Below are 17,644 nucleotides of genomic sequence, written 5' to 3' on the forward strand. Positions count from 1 at the left end.
AAAAAGGAGGTAAAGAGGGCTCTAGGGAAGGCATGAGGGAGCCAAGAGGGGGAGCACTGATAAGCACGAGTTAGTCCAACACACCCTGACACAGGGAGGAGGGAGGCATGTGCAGTGAAAGGAGGAAAGCTATAGAGGAATTCTCTAACTGTACTCAAACAGGAATAGATTTAAAAAAAATAAGAGCACTCCTCACAGACATAGAGGAAGGAAAAATTAACTTAATCTCCCACTTTAGTTCATACAGAACAATTTACAGACCGTATTTGGGATGGACAGACAGATGGCACAAAATGACAACTATAATAAATCCCTGATTGTCATTCAAAACAGCAGGCTGTAACTGAAAGTTGAAAAAAGCTCCTACAACCTCTAGTCTTAAAGAAATATCACACATTATAAGTAATAAATTCAATATTATATTTATGAGTCCAATCGTGCAAACTTTGGGAGGACAGCTGCTCTTCTCTTATCAAGGTGAGACAAAATTCAGGAATAGCACATGACATGGATGTCTGCAAACTTTAGGTATCTGCCTCACTTCTGCTAAACATTTTAACAATCTGAGGATTCTAACCAAGCCTGTGGTAACTAATAACTGGAAGATTTGAAAGTAGAGTAGTTGGAGGGGAGATGCACACTGGCTTATCAGCAGGAATGTGACAGGAACCTGGATCAACCCTCAGCTAGGCTCAGCCACGTCTTCAGTAGACAAGAAGTGGAGGAGTAATCATTAAGTTCAATGAGGCCTGGGTCTTGGGCGACGATCAGATCGACATTAGTCTCACATGAAAAAACACAGGCTGCTTGTTTGTCTGAATGAAACCAGACTGGAAAAAGTTGACCCAGGCTCAACTTTTGCCACAATGCGATGTGATGTCACACACCAAGGCACAGGCGTAGTTTTGATACCAGTCTGCTTTCTGTTCAGATGTCTGTGAGACTTGAGAGAGCATCAAACCAAGAGGAAAAAGAGAGAAATAAGAACAAATCCTGGCCTTGGAGTTTTGTTAAAACCCTCTTGACAATGACTGTGTCCTGATTAGATGACTTTAAGTGATAAGTCAAACTTCTGTCAGCCCATGGAAAAATGCCCAGGAGTCTGTCCTGTTAAAAAGTTTTGCAACAGATTGTGGTGGGCGGTAAACCGCTATCAGTGCCATCACCCGTAAAATTCCTGCACAGAATTAATTTTTGAAATATAGTCATAACCGGTTTTAATGCATATGCATTAAGCCTTCATTCTCTTACTTTGGTTCAGTATACACAACCACAATCATGGGGACGACTGCTGACCTGAGAGATGTTTGGAAACTGTCACCGATACCCTCCACAAGCAGGTTAAACCACAGAAGGTCACTGCTGAAAGAGCAGGCTTTTCTCAGAGTCTCTATCTCTAAGTGTGGTAAGAAAATGTGCACAAGCAACAAGGATGAACTCAGCTTTCAGAGGATTGTCAAACAAAGCAGATTCAAGAACTTAGAGGAGTCAGTGGATCAAGAGCAGCCACACACATACAGGTCCAGGAAATTGGCTACAAGTGTCATGGTCCTAGTGTTGAGCCAATCCTGAACTAAGGACAAAAAGAATGGGATCTATACATACTGGTCCAAAGTCTTGTTTTCAGATGAAAATAAATTTTGCATTTCATTTAGAAATCAAGGTGCCAGAGTCTGGAGGATAGGGTTAGGGTTAGGGTTAGGGTTAGGTGGTGCTCGAGGTCCAGTGTTTTCAGTTTCCAGTCAGTGATGGTTTGAGGTACCATGTCATCTGCTGATGTTGGTCCACTGTGCTTTATCAAGTCCAGAGTCAAAGCTATCAACCGTCTATCAGGAGATTTTAGAGCACTTTGTGCTTCCATATGCTGAGAAGCTTTATGGAGATACTGATTTCCTTTACCAGCAGGACTTGGCACCTACCTACAGTGAAGCAAAAAGTATCAGAAACTGGTTTGCTTACCATGGTATTACTGTGTTTGACTGGCTCAGCAGGACCTGAAGACTTGGAGACTTATTAAAACATTTTGCTGTGATATTTATGCTCAGTCGTGTGTTGGGTACACCCTAACAGGCTTCTTTTAGGGGAAGAAGGGGGGTTGTAACATCTGAATATACATTTAAATGTGTTGTCTCTTTTAATTTTTATAAATACTGCAATATTATACAGTTACTGTAAATGGTAAAAATATTGTGCTATAATTTTCAGTCACATCACCCAGCCCTACAACAGATTAATATATTAACGTACAAGCCATACAAGTTGTAAAAAGAATGTTGTGCAAAGTATTAAAAAAAAGAAAAACAAGCTGCTAGCTATTATATCAATATATATCAGAGCATGAGTGTACAGTGGGAAGAGAAGGGGGGGAAAGGAGGGAAGCAGAGAAAAAGAAGCGAGAGGGTGCTGGCCTGGCACAATGAGTCCTACTTGTTAGCCAGTGACAGTGTCAGGGATCGTGACAGGGTCCAGACGCTAGACACCAGCTGCAGCGCCTCGTAAATAGACTGCTGTCTCGCAGGCACATTTGCACGGCAATGGTTGTGCACACATACACACAGACACACACACAGGCATGTGGGCACATGCATATACTATAGCAGGCACACAGACAGACACTGACTTATTGTCTCTCCCAAATCTTGTAAAAAGGACAGTGAACCTCTTTGTGCCTTGTGTCCTGTTAAAGCTCCTGTGAGAAGAAAATGCACTCCATACATAAGGACACCACTATATCGCAACAAAAAAATAATCAAATATGGATTAATAACCTAATAATGTATTTATTATCAGCTAAATATTGATGCGTTTTGGAAAAACAGGAACTGAAAACTTGTGTTTAGTCTAAGGGTTTATGGGAGCCTAAAAAATTTTTTTTTTTCTGCACTCTTGCTTTGACATAAACTTTGTGTGTCAGTGTGCAAGTAAGCATTCCCCCTCCCTCCATGGTGATAATGAGGGGGGTAACACGCGGCATCTACCCTTTGGTGCGTAGAAGGAGAAAATGTGGGGGAAGAAAAAAAGTGAAGAGTTGGAGAGAGAGAGTTTGGGACAAGAGGCGAGCCGAGCTGGACGGGGAGGTGAAGGGGTTAAATGCGCGGGGCTGATCCTGCTGAGCCAGCAGCAATACGTTAAAGTGCAAGGTTTCATTGTAGCAGATACAGAATGAAACTCCTTCCCATTAGTCACGCTAGTAACTGAAAAGACTCTTCGCACTGCTTAACCCTTTCTGCACTGCAAACAAACCATAGTGACAGCACAGGTAAAGTCTCTCTAACTGGTCAGTGGCTTTTATGTTTGTGTGTAAGCTCACAAGCACAATGAGATTACAGCAATTATAGTAGAAGTGTGCATACGGGTGTAACTATTTCTCACTTGCTGCATGAGCAGAGAAAGTGTTTGAATTAAAACATAGAAAGTGGCTCAAATAGAGTGACCTTCGAGAGGGATTTTCTCTTTCTTTCCCTCTGTTTCTCTTCACCCCCCCTCCAATCCTCGTCTTGAGCAAGCCTCCCACGCCACGCTACAGTACACTCTGTCTCTGAGGGGCTTAAGGGAGGAGAAGGCAAGCATACCCTTCCTCCAGTTAGAGCAGGGCAGAACCATAATCATCATAATTATCATCATCATCACACTGCCTTAACCGAGACACACCACAGCAAAGCAAGTGGTGCAATGACAAAACAATGGAACAAACCAACCGCGTAAACAAACCCATAATGAGAGGGCGTAAGGTGAATCGGGTCATTACAAAAAATAAGAAGCAAGTTGTCCTCAGTATCATCTGTTATAGTTTTAATAGTGTAATATGTTGGTTCATGCAGAAAGGCTTCTTTTCAATTATTTTATCATCACACTGTCAAAAACGATTGCTGCAGATAACCAAAAGTAACTGTAAAGGATCAGGTATTTCCCATGTCTCCATGTCAGTGTTCATACAGTGCACAATAAATTAATGTAGCATCTCAAAAACACACACCTAACCCTTTGGAAAAGACATATGTGTTGGCTGAAACCTCTCTCCAGTCCATTTGTTTTAGTGCTCCAGGAAAAAAAGCCATTTGATCCTAATTAAATCAAAATGGAGCATGAAATGCCTGGTGTTCAGCAACACAAATACCCAGCCCTTGCTGTTTGTTTTCATTACGACAGCTCTGAAATGGCAGTACACTGACATCTCAGAGAAAACTCAAAGTAGCCCAAAACGTCCCATGAGGTCAGAGAGAGGGAACTAGTAATACAGTTTCTCAGCCAAACGTTCAGCAATAATAAAACAACAATTACCATTCATCATTCTCTCATTTCCCTTCTCATTACAACTCCAGTTACCATCAGCACCAGGTAAGAAGAACATGTGGCACACAGCCTAATGTGGTTTACAGAGATGGACAATGTATGGAAAGCATGAGCTACAAAATCTAAACCATGCAGTACTGGAAAAGCTGACAGTGTGCCACAGATACTGTATGTTTAAAGGGAAAGAACATGACGAATCACAAAGCATAAATGTCATGTTGGTGGACAAGAATAAACAAATAAAACACACTAAACAGAAGCCTGCCATGTGTGGAAAGTACATGGAGTCCAGGGTATGCATCTGTAAAGGGTGTTCTCAACAGTTGCTTAAAAACGAGAGCAGGCTGGGTGCCAATTTAACTCAGTTTAGCCCAGGGTAGGCTGGTCCTCGATGCACCAGTCACCGGATCGATTTCTGGTCTTGGTACATGTTTGTGTGTGTTCATCTTGCCATATATTTCCTGTCTCTCTTCAGATGCCCTATCCAAGGAAGACAAAAGGCCCGAAAAAAACATAAAAAATGAGAGCATGGCACTTTTCTATTGCTGCAGCGTTACATAGGGATTCTTTCATATACAGTGGCAATGGTCTTCATCCATTTATATCAGAAACACAGGTGTCACAGTTTGTCTGATTTGTTTAATATGAGATTGGCTCCCTCTGCTTAATGATGGCAATGGTGTGAGAACTCTACGTCCTCAAATCCAACTCTTCATAAAGGGGGCAACTGGACTTGACTGAGGTTCGATGCATCACCTCTCCTCAAAAAGGCTTCTTCAGTTCCAGAACTCTCTAGATATGTCTCAGTGAAGTCCAGTTGCCCTCTTCGTCAAGAGTTGGATAACCATGACCTGGATGAGTGAGAACCTACACGGATTTGAAACCACTGGTTGTTTAGCCAATGCGTTAATATATCAAAAAAGGAAGGAAACAGGTAACAATTGAAACTTTCAGTCAGTGACTTCAGAAAGAAAGAAATAAAGATACAACTCAAAACTAAATGGCAGAGGCAGGTGAGATTGAGAAATTAATTTTGGATCAGAAACTCTCAGTTTCTGGACAAATTTAGGACTCCAGAGTGGATTTTAATGACTCTCCATCTGTTACAGAGCAGAACATTTTATGTTTTTATTCCCCAATATTGTGATTGTGATTTAAATGCAATATTTTTTTCCAAGTTCCTTATATTATGTATTTCTCAACAAAAAAGCAATAAATATTTCAAGATTTTAACAATTTATTTAGTAAATTAAACTAAGACTAAACAATGATGAAAAAAAATCTGATTCTGATTATTCTGACTATGTGCATATTCGATACAAACTTACATAATGAAGTGAATGATGATTTCAGGTCTCTCATTTTCTAAAGAATCATACCAAAACAAGAAAAGTAGAATTTTTTTGCAAATTTTCTTTGAAAAATGGACATCTTAATGTTTGCATGATACTGAGCATGACACCTCTGCCTCCAAAAATGTATGAAAACTGGTCTTTTGGAATGTATTTAGGTCAAAGAATATTGCAACTTCTGCCATTTGAAAATCGTGGAAGGATATATTGCGATTTAATCTAAATTTCAATTAATTGCCCAGCCTTGATTTTTTTCATCCAAAATACTCAAAAACAATTGAAATAACAATAATTAATCTAAAATATGCAATACTCTGAGCAGATATTGCTGCTTTTTTAATGACTCACCATGAAAGACCACAACATGAAGAGAATAATTATTTCCAAAGAATAAATTCACAAAGAGGTAAAGTAGAAGACAGAAGGATAATGTTGCACTGGTGAAGTTTAACCTACACCAAATTGGAGTGGACCAATCCTGGGCCATTTTATATTTTCAGTTTATCAGATATGCTGATATATATAGGTATCGTATCTGTCTTCCTGCTTTAGTCAGTCTGCTTTGTGCACATTGATCTGAAAATAGACACGCCATGTATCTTGAGTAGACCGCAGCCATGCGGTGCTTCTGGAACACGCTTGGGACAGATTACCATGCGTGCAGCTGAAACCCAAAGACTGACTAGAAAGGGAATGCTGCTTCAGAGTGCAGATTGTCGGATGAGGTTGAAAATGGGGGGTTAGGAACAATGAAAGAAGGATATAAGACAGAAAAACTTAACACTATGACAGACACATAAACAAAACTGAAGATGGTATGTAAAGTTAACACACAACTAAGTCGCTGCAAAATCCTGATGGACTAACTTCACATACTGTTAGATGAATCACCATCAGGCACACCAGTCCCAGAACAGGTGAGGTATTGGCTGAGAGTGAAAGGCTTTTATTTCTTACTCCAGTCTTGTCACAGAGCCGCAGAGTGTTGAAGGATCCCACCGCAAACACCTCTCCATCTGGCGCCCACGACAAAGACGTGACCGGGTAGTCATGAGACGACGAGGAATAAAGCAGACGGCCATAGCTGTCCCATACCTGTTAGTGGAGGACAAGGCTCAAATTATTAAAAAAGAAAAAAAAAAAAAAAAAAAAAAAAAGTAAGAGCAATTGAACACACTCCCTGGGAAACTCAAAGTACACTTAACACACCTTATATCTGCAGTCTTCTCCACCTGACAGTATGAGATCATTAACTGAATTCCAGTCCACTTTTAGGATGATGCCGTCATGGGCCTTCCACTTGAGAGAAACAAAGGAAAAGGGGAAGAGAGACAAAATATCGCTTTTTTTAAATTAGATAAACAATGCTATTCATACATAACTTCTCCCATTTACAAAGAGTAATGAGCCCAAAAAGCATGTCCACATTCATTTTTGCAGGACAGGCTCCATAGAGAGGGGCACTTACTCTTGTTTACACACTAATGTAAGTTTCTGAGTTATTTCATATCAGCTTCTACCATAATAAATCTACTGCATTTGAACCTCAGGTTAAATTTTTGAATATCAAGGGCCAAGCTTTGTCAGGATATAGGGCCACTTATCCAAAGCAAAAGCTACAAAGAAAATAAAAATATCACATTAAGATACAGATCGCAGAAGAAGTCATTCATCATAAAACACCTCATAGCCAATAAAAAGATCATGCATGTAGCAACAGTGTGCTAAGAGTGCAGTAGCAAAGACCATGTAAAATACAGACAAAAAGAAACACAAACACATGATGCATTTCAATAGGAACTTGACATGTCTGCCGTGATAAATTACATCTCTAATGTGTTTCTCATTCATTGATTCAGTAGCTGGGCTACTGAAACAAAGATATGGAAATATATTTCATTTGTGCTTGTAAAGATACATATGGAATTAAAAAAAACAGGAAAGAAATTAAATTTCTTCTGTTTATATCTTGCAAATCTTCCACCAGACAAAAGCACTGAACAAAACAGCTGCCTGCTGTTTTCACATACAGTGCTTAACAAATTTATTAGACCACCTGTCATATTTGTCTCAGTGACCATCCAGAATCATGAAGTGCTTTAATGCGGACTCTTCCATTTTCAGTGAGCTCTTCACGTTTTACCATTTTGAACAGGAATGAGGGATTTCAAACTGAATTCACCCAAATTTGAGCTGGCTCACTGGGCTTCTCTGAGAAGTCAGAAATTAATCAAGCATAACATTCAGTCACTAAAACTCATGTTTCTGTTCAGGAATGCAAGTAAATAACTATAATTTCACATATTCATCAAGAAATATTAATGTGCTTTACTATTTTTTCAGTTTTTTTGTAAATCAGTACATTTGAAAATTCATGGATAACAATAATGATTATATTCTAGCATTAAAAATACCATTTGGGTTAAAGAGCTTCTACATATTGGTGTATTAACCATTGCAGAAACATAAAAAATGATTTTGGTAATTACCAATGCTATTAATTTAGGGCAGCTGTGGCATAAACCTTACTTTGGTCAGGGTTAGAGTGGTCTAATAATTTGTTAAGCACTGTATGCACGTTACACATCTGAAGGACAACTGCTTTCACAGCAAATAAGATGAATAATAATAGCAGAATAAGATATTTTTTAAGTCAATTTGATCTTGCTTTGATGAACCACCTAACAGGTTTGAGTGGAGTGTCTGTCATGCATGGTCATGTTAATCAAAATATATTGTAATCAAATGATGAGTGTGCTGCAGCCCTCCAAGTGGGTGGTGTAGGTTCAAGTCCAACCTGTGTCGCCTTTCCCAAATGTCACTCCCCTCTCTCTCTTCCCAATATCCACAATATCATATTCAATCTACTGTCCTATATCTGATGAAGATATAAAAGCCACAAGTAAATCTTAAAAAAAAAAAAAAAAAAAATATGGGACAAATTCTGCGGGTCAAACACATCAGCTGCTTTAAAGTTCCATCATCTACAAGCCAATTTTATGGGTCTTGGGAGCGAAATGGCCAGAAAAACAAAAAAGAATGCAACATTTATAAAATAACACTTGCTTATTTGCCCTGTATTGTTCTATATTCATCCCTATTTGATTCATGGTAATATAGTTGGGGCAATAACTTACCCATCCAGCCTTCTTAATTTTTACTTGCTGCAAAAATGTTTTGTATGTTGACAACTTTCTCAAATCTAATAGAAGTTTCTAAACCCCTCTTCAAAATACTAAACATTTTTTTTAGTTAATGATATAAACATTCATGAGATATAAATACATATACGTATATAAATACATGTTCTTGTCTTTATCTTTACCATCATCATTATTTTTTAAACTTTTTTAGAATTAGACTCAAATTTTTTTCTTATAATACCAGAAATGCTGATCATTTTCATCTTTCTTTTTATAAAACTAAACATAGTCAGTGCTCCATTAGACATCCTGGTGTACAAACATGGAATGCTAAAAGACATGCTAAAGGTCGTCATCTTTACAAACTTATAAAAGGAAATTTTCATCATATTTAATTAATAATGCTTATCTCTGTCTATAGTTTTAATATTTGTTATTTATTCAATCAGTTAAGTTCTATGTTTGCTGTAGTTGCTTTTTCACTATACACGTGAATGTGTAAAAGTGAACATATAGGTGTATGCATAGTTGTGTTCTTGTTGAAATCTTATTTGTTTTTTTTCTGTCTCATACAAAGGTCATGTCCCTTGTATAAGCCTGTTGGCTTCTTGACCTCTTCAGATACATCTTTCATATGTTTAGAACTTGGTTTGATGTGATCCATCCTTTGTGATCCATTTGTGGTAATTATAAAAAAAAAAAAAAAAATTAAATAAATTCATCAGAACTTTTATGGGAAGAACAAATACTCAGAACTTCATATGCACACTTAAAGCACCGTTCTAAGGCATAACTGGGGTGTAACAGCCTTCAACAAGAAAAGTAAAAAAGGCATTATTTTCAGTTAAGAATATTTACGCCTGTTCACAAACACCATGAAATAGTATGCTCTATGTCATATGTTCAGTAATAGAAAATGAAGTTGATTTTCAAAACTATGTGTTATTTGTTCTTTCAATACCATGAGTCAAATATAAGAAAATAAGAAAAAAAATATGTTATTCATGTTTTATTTTTAAATTTGACACTACAACACAAAATTAAGTTGTTTATTGCCTGTTTTTTATCAGTTTCATGAGGTTTTCAGTCCATTACTTAAGGAAATATGTCATTTACTAAGACTGTTAAACTAGCATCACACACCAATTAAACTGTTTCACATATACATTGCAGTCTGGGTTTGGGAGGGGGCAAAAAATAAGATCTTGGCGAGTGATTGGATCAACATTCTGTGTCCTACTCATTATGGGCAAATCAGGGTGAAAAAGCATAACGTAGCAGGCATGTGCAGCTCAAGAGCAGTCACTATTATTGCAAAGGAAGTCGAGCCAGTTGGTGAAACAAACTCATGGTCAAGTCTGTAGGGAGAATATCAAAGCCGAGCAAAGCTTTTTAGTAAAAACAAGTTGTGCAGTTCTGATAAACTGTCGCTGTCGTAACATCGGAGCACTACACTCGCAGCCATTGTGTACTAACTCAAAGTACACCAATGCTCCTCTCATAACTATCGCAAACTCATGCCCAGGCTGGTCAGGAGAAGAGCAATACAACTCTTCTGCTAAGAGAAGCTTTCAGAGCAGTTCTTGCGATAAAGAAATGTTAGAAACTGCTGCTGTACTATAGCTACATCTGAGCTAATCACTACACCCGTCAACATCGTTTACCAGCTTGCAATACAAACAAACCACACCTATAGCTAGCAACTCGTTCTCCTGAAATGAAGCTGATTGGTCCATCTGTTTTCTGACCGGACACAAATGTTTCAGATTGGAGCTTTGCAGGACTGATCTGCCTGGGGACAGACATGGAGTCTGGTCAAATCAGCTTTGCAAGGTTACTATAAAAAAACAAAACAAAACAAAAAAAACCCACTTCTGAACTCTACACTGCAGCCCATTGCTCATAACTGATTAAATTAAAAAAAAAAAAAAAAATTTATAAGGAACATATTTTTGCATTACAATGAGTGGTGTGCACTGGTGAGGTGCATGTGAAATGCTTTTCTTAGCATGGTTCCTTCATTGGATCACAAATATAGGACCAATTCTATATCAAAATCAAATAGTAAAAAAAGTAAAATATGAAAAACAAATGGTTTTGTGTATTTTTGGTTTCTAATTTAGAAACAAAATAACTGATTCTCACTTTTACATTTTTTATTCTCAGTTAAACACGAATCAGATTATTCAGGGATTATGTGAAGTTAATGTATTGTACCTGTATGACTTTGGCGCTAGGCTGCAGAGGCTTGATGACCAGCTGTTTTCCTGATGTGTAAAGGATTCTGTCTGAGTCCGGACCCCAGGCCACCGAATACACAGGAGAACCTGAAACATACAGAAGCACTGATGTGTGATTTAAATCTTAACAAATAAGCAGTAGATTGAACTTGAAAAGAAAACAGGAATCAAGTTTGTAAGCGCATGACTTCATTACCTCTCCTTAGGAAACTAGGACTATACAGCAGTGATGATTCCTCGTCACAGAGGGTATCATATTCCCTCAGAGCTCTCACCTTATTCAGCCTATGGAACAGCACTTAGCGTTCAGGCACAGCAGCTGAGAAAACCTGACAAACCTCCTCCACATAAGCACAAATGTGTGCGCGTGCTTTGTGTGAATGTGAGAGGGAAAATGTAAGTGTGTGTGAGTTGGTTTGTGGCTAAGCACGTGTGGAGGGGAGAGGGCCTGACATTTAACCCCACTCCAGGTGCATGTGGTTTCTCACAAATGCCAGCTAGTCACATGATCTAAATCTGACAAAGGCAATGAGGAGGTGAGACAAGTTCCTCCCTCCCGCTTGCTTATTTCTTACCTCTTCCTAGAGCTCTCTCTCTCTCCCGCTCTTAAAAATGTGTCAGAGTACCTCAGAAGAATATGTGAAAGTGTACATATGTGCTTGCATGTGTAAGGAGTTACGGGCTCTGGCGAGAGGCAACACCTGCAGTGGTGTGAGTGCCATGTGGAGGATGTTGTGTATTTGTGGCAAAGCTACCATTTCCAGGTGTTCTACAAATCTGTGTGTCTGTTGAGAAGCCTGTAACCCAACAGCTCATTCTCCAAACAGCCAGCTAAGGAAAAATGTTCCTGCAAAGTGGGGCTGATTTGCTGTTCCCCTGCCAGGTTTTCCACAGCAGCCGTCATGCAGCAGCAGTGTGCCATCCATTTCCCCCAAGAAGCCAACTTTCATCCCCCTGTCTTTTTTTCTGTCCCACATCTGAGAAGAAAAGTTTAATAAGTCAAACAGCATGATGAATCAATTAATAAGTAAGCCATCCATAATGTGAATGCTGGACAGAGAAATGTATCATTAAGAGTCTTTTTATGGCTTTTAATAAAACTCCTTTCCTATAAAACTTTGAAACTTTATGGAGTTTTTAATAACTGGAACTCTGTTTTTTGGTTGTACTAAAGACAATCACATCCTGATAGGCCGAACACGTACACAGACATGTTCGCACAATCACATATCCAAGAAGGGAGGAAAACACTTCCTTGTCAATTGTCAATTGAAACTATTTGGTTTAAGTAAGAAGGCCTGACAGTAAAGCGAAATGCAGGCAAGCAGAAACACCAGGATTTAACACTATCATATAAGGGATGCACAACATTAAGAGGCGGGATATTGTATCAACAGACATTAGCCTAAAAAGTGTATTTGTATCTGCAGATTTGAAAATTTTTGCTGTGGGTTATAGGTTCTTTGCAGATGACATCACGCAATAGTGGAGAACACCCCTTTGGGGGGCAAGTAGTGATTTCTGAAAGAGAAACACTACCAAAGAGGCCACGTTTTGAGCAGTTTAAAATGATGCCAAGCATTCAAAGTGTGAAAAAATAAACCTTCTCAATTCTTAGACTACCTTTGTGTCCTCAAAGTAGTGAAACAACACCTGTCTACATTGTGTTTCAGCAAAGCTGTCTGGTTTGGTTCAGTCAAGATTTGCCATGGTTTACCACATTAACTCTAATCTTACCCATATTTCCTCAGTTGATGCCTGTCTCACCAACCTCCAGCCTCGCTCACTGTGATGGGAAATTCATCTCTCTTAGATGTCCAGGTCATTTGGCTCAGCTCAGGAGAGCTGCTTGTTCAACTCCCAAAAGAATCTTGATTTGGTACCCGTTTTGCTTTTTGAATGTGGATTCAACACAGACAAAGGATGGAGGAAAGGAAACTGGCACTCAAAGGGGAGCTAGCTAATGTGGCTCACATAAAAAGCCATTTTGTAGTACAGGCATGTTCATGAATGGTACATCATTACTTGATAGCTTACCCCAAAAGGTTTATCAGTTGATGGTATGCGATCATTTCAATTAAAAGTATGTTTCTGACAGTATGAGGATTCTTTATATGTTAAAGGGGCTCAGCTAGCCTCTTAGCTCAGTACAAGACTCTAAGTCTTGTACGCAAGTTCCTGCTCTACTGAATCCATTGCTCATAATATAAAATGGACTTGGCAAATGGATTTGAGCTTGCATAGTGCTTTTCTAGACGTCTGACAACTCAAAGCGCTATATGATATACTTGCCAATATTGTGTTTGGATTATGGGGTGGGGAAGAGGGGACAGGGAGGGGGAGGGAGGAATGGGGTAGGGTGGAGTCGTGTATTTTTTCTTTTTTATTTTGTTTGTGTGTAAAGCACTTTGTGCTGCATTGTTTTGTATGAAAAGTGCCATACAAATACAGATTGATTGATTGATTAAGACTCTTGTTTCCCTTATCTAAATGGCGCTATACACTAGGAGGTCTGCCAGACTGAGTATTGCCTTCATGCCAGGAAAATCAATTAAACTGTGGTAAAAATAACTTTTTTTGTAGAGTGTAGGGATAGTACTCGATACATGTAGAAATTTTCTGATGATAATGCCAGCGTACAGGTCCATTTAGAGCTGTAAAGTACCCATTTTCCTCCTTTCCCGTTCATTCTTAATGGCTGTCCCCCACTTCCTGACACCCAGTGGACATGCGGGATCAAACAACCTATATCAGCCTATATTGTAATATCAGCCTGTATCTGTTGTAAATATCTGTTGTATGTATGATAAAGTTTGTGGAGTTTTAGGCAGGGTCAACAAACCTACATCAGCTAAAGTCTTTATTTGTTCATCCTCATTCCTACCACTTTAAAGTGTGTTCTAGGGACTGAAGTGTGTTCCTTCTTTCATTCTTGTGCTTTAAAGTATGTTATAAGGACTTATAAGGGAGTTTTTCATCTTAAACACATATTTAGACATCAGGATGGTATCAGCTAAAATTAACCTCTAAATACCCGCATATCATATATCAGCAAAATTCCAATACTCTGCATCCCTTTATCATATCATTAACATTGTAGAATGACAGTGAAAAATACAATCAAACAACATGTAAGGGAATGTAAACTATTTCCCCTCTAGGACAACATAGCCTAACATACGTATATGTACAGTTGAAACCAGAAGTTTACATACACTATATAAAAAGGCACATAAACTTTTTTTTCTCACTGTCTAACTTAAAATCAGATTAAACTTTTCCTGTTTTTGGTCAATTAGGATTACCAAAATTATTTATAATGGCTAAATGCCAGAATAATAAGAGAGATCATTTTTAGACAATTTTTTATTATTTTCTTGAGAGTCAGAAGTTTACATACATTCATTAGTATTTGGTAGTATTGCCTTTAAACTGTATGACTTGGGTCAAATGTTTTTGGATATGCTTCCACAAGCTTCTCACAATAGTTTGCAGGAATTTTAGCCCATTCCTCCTGGCAGAACTGGTGTAACTGAGCCAAGTTTGTAGGCCGCCTTGCTCACACATGCCTTTTCAGCTCTGCCCATAAATTTTCTGTGGGATTGAGATCAGGGCTTTGTGATGGCCACTCCAAAACATTGACTTTGTTATCCTTAAGCCACTTTGTAACCAGTCTTGCAGTATGCTTAGGGTCGTTGTCCATTTGGAAAACCCATTTGTGCCCAAGCTTTAACTTCCTGGCTGATGTCTTGAGATGTTGCTTCAGTATTTCCACATAATGTTCTTTCCTCATGATGCCATCTATTTTGTGAAGTGCACTAGTCCCTCCTGCAGCAAAACAACCCCACAACATGATGCTGCCACCCCCATGTTTCATAGTTGGGATGGTGTTCTCAGGCTTGCAAGCTTCCCCTTTTTTCTCCAAGTGTAACGATGGTCATTATGGCCAAAAAGTTCAATTTTAGTTTCGTCAGACCACAGAACATGTCTCCAAAAATTAAGGTCTTTGTCCCTGTGTACATTTGCAAACTGTAATCTGGCTTTTTTATGTTTCTTTTGGAGTAATGGCTTCTTCCTGGGAGAGTGGCCTTTCAGCCCATGTCAGTACAGGACTCGTTTGACTGTTGATAATGACACACTCTTACCAGCTTCAGCCAGCATCTTCACAAGGTCTTTTGCTTTTGTTCTTGGGTTGAGATGCACTTTTCAGACCAAAGCATGTTCATCTCTGGGACACAGAACCCGTCTCCTTCCTAAGCGGTATGATGGCTGGACATTCACATGGTGTTTATACTTGCGTATAATTGTTTGAACAGATGAACATGGCACCTTCAGGCATCTGGAAATTGCACCCAAGGATGAACCAGACTTGTGCAAGTCCACAATTCTCTTCCTGATATCTTGGCTGATTACTTTTGATTTTCCCATGATGTTACACAAAGAAGCAGCGTGTTTCAGGTGTGCCTTAAAATACATCCACAGGTGTGCCTCTAATTAACTCAAATGTTGTCAATTAACCTATCAGAGGCTTCCAAAGACATGACATCATCATCTGGGCTTTCCCAAACTGTTTAAAGGCATAGTAATCTTAGTGTATGTAAACTTCTGACTCTCAAGAAAATAATAAAAAAAATGTCTAAAAAATGATCTCTCTCATTATTCTGGCATTTAGCAAATAGAAATAATTTTGGTAATCCTAATTGACCAAAAACAGGAAAAGTTTAATCTGATTTAATGTTAGACGGTGAGAAAAAAAAAGTTTACGTGCCTTTTTATACAGTGTATGTAAACTTCTGGTTTCAACTGTATATACTAATAACAGGACACTACCATCATTGATACACTTGAAATCTGTACATCCTGATTTGTTTTGAGGATTATTTTTGTATTTTCCTGTCTGCCACAAGAGGTACTCTGAGCTAAACTATCCAAAGGCAATCAACATTTGTGTGTGTTGCATGTGTGAGATATAGACAGACAGTAAGGGTGTAATTGGTGTCAGTATGTTTTGTTGTGTTTACTAAATGCCTTCAGCTGGTTGGTCAGTGACTGGCTCCTGCTGCTGGCTGGCATCTGTTATGGATGTGACCCGCTTTAAACTGTGCAAGACAAAAACTCAGATCAGCTTGCTTTGGCGTTTCAATGGTTTGAATTAAAATGGATATCACAGAGGGTGACATGGACCAAAGCATGTAAAATATGCATATACTGCTTCTTGCTATATCATGCACATGTGTGCATAAAATGTTAACAGACTGAATAAGAAAATATCCCTATCTACAGCCATTATGCTGTCTACCCACTAAAGAAGAGGGACTGAAAGACTCTGTCTATTAATAACATCCCAAACAACCTCAATTTTAAATGTCACAATGATACGTACTCTGTTTCCTTTTCCAGGAAATCATATTCAGACCCCTATAAAAAGCGCACAAACCAGCGTGCAGGCAGTCCATTGCAACAATTGAACGGGCAAACGTTTCAAGTTGGAAACACATAGAAATATTGTGCCTGAGATAGAGCCGATTAAACTTGTTGGCTGCATCTGTCCTTTCAGGCAGTGAAATTAATGTCCTAAACTTTCACCTCTGTCAATAAAAAAATTACAGCTGCTGTTGTTTTAAGACTGAATTCTTTGAATTTGTTATTTTGGCAGGAAAATTATACATTTGCTTTCCTTTCTTTTACTGTTCAGTCTAGTAAAGAAAAGGGCCACAGCAACTGTTATGCAGAGTATGTATGCATAACTAATAAATGTACTCCATATAAACCATAAAATCTGCAATATCAGTTGCCCTGGTATATAAGCAATGTCTGTTTTTTGAAATCTCCTAAAGGGGATAAACCTCCTTTGTTACAATTTCCATTTTTCCCAGCAAAGCCCACAACATGCAGTTTCTGTGCAGCTGTGTTGTTCTTTTAGTACAATCTGTTCTACTAGCTATAACACAGAGAGCTCAGACTGCAATGATGAGACAGACTCACAGCCAGTGAGTTACTCTGCTATCCTCAACCCATCACCTGTTGTCCTTACTGAGGAATGTTTTCAGTCAAACCACGGTCCACGTGGTTTATTTACTAAACAGTATACTCCCTGTTTTATTCAAATGAATGGTTATGACCTAACAAGAGGGAAAGCGGTAGCTGTGGGTTTGGGTCATTTTGCCGTACTACAAGTTCAAAGCAGTGAAGCTGCTGTTTGCAACACACAATGAATGGGGATGAATATTCAGTCACGTGAGGGCTTGCGCAGTGTGTGATGGTGGAAGCTGCACTTGCATTAATAAAGTTGTTTACTTTCACCATTATATAACTTGATCCAACTTTTTGGATGAAAAAATAGTTATAAAAGAGCAGGTTATACACCAGAATTTACAGTAAACATGTACAGCAGTTTTTCTAATGTACACAATAAATACTAAATGCAGCTTAATTTCAGTGATGTTGAATGGGGGTCTCCAGCCTTACCTTGGCTGGCCAGTGTTGAGCGTAGCATCCCACTCTTTGACCAAATCTTGAGCTGCCCATCTTCTCCAGCTAATTAATCAAGAAAGACATAAAGTGGAATGCAAATAATGAATAAAATTAAATGTTGCCATTCAATTCATATCTATAA

General features: G+C 38.6%; 1 protein-coding gene across 2 annotated transcripts in view; it reads right to left on the reverse strand.

Annotated features, from left to right (window-relative positions):
- ift80 (intraflagellar transport 80 homolog (Chlamydomonas)) overlaps positions 1-17,644 on the reverse strand; it is a 56,813-nt gene that overhangs the window by 36,252 nt on the left and 2,917 nt on the right. Inside the window, exons 2-6 of one of the 2 annotated variants that reach the window (XM_041800742.1) lie at positions 17,497-17,565; positions 16,050-16,127; positions 11,006-11,115; positions 6,855-6,944; positions 6,603-6,740 (exon numbers count right to left, since the gene is read on the reverse strand). In XM_041800742.1, coding sequence (XP_041656676.1) covers positions 6,603-6,740; positions 6,855-6,944; positions 11,006-11,115; positions 16,050-16,101 — 390 coding nt within the window. In that variant the 5' untranslated portion in view covers positions 16,102-16,127; positions 17,497-17,565. The remainder of the gene's footprint in view (positions 1-6,602; positions 6,741-6,854; positions 6,945-11,005; positions 11,116-16,049; positions 16,128-17,496; positions 17,566-17,644) is intronic. The other variant, XM_041800734.1, reaches the window with a different exon arrangement.

The sequence above is a fragment of the Cheilinus undulatus genome, linkage group 2 (assembly GCF_018320785.1).
Source record: "Cheilinus undulatus linkage group 2, ASM1832078v1, whole genome shotgun sequence".
NCBI lineage: Eukaryota > Metazoa > Chordata > Actinopteri > Labriformes > Labridae > Cheilinus > Cheilinus undulatus.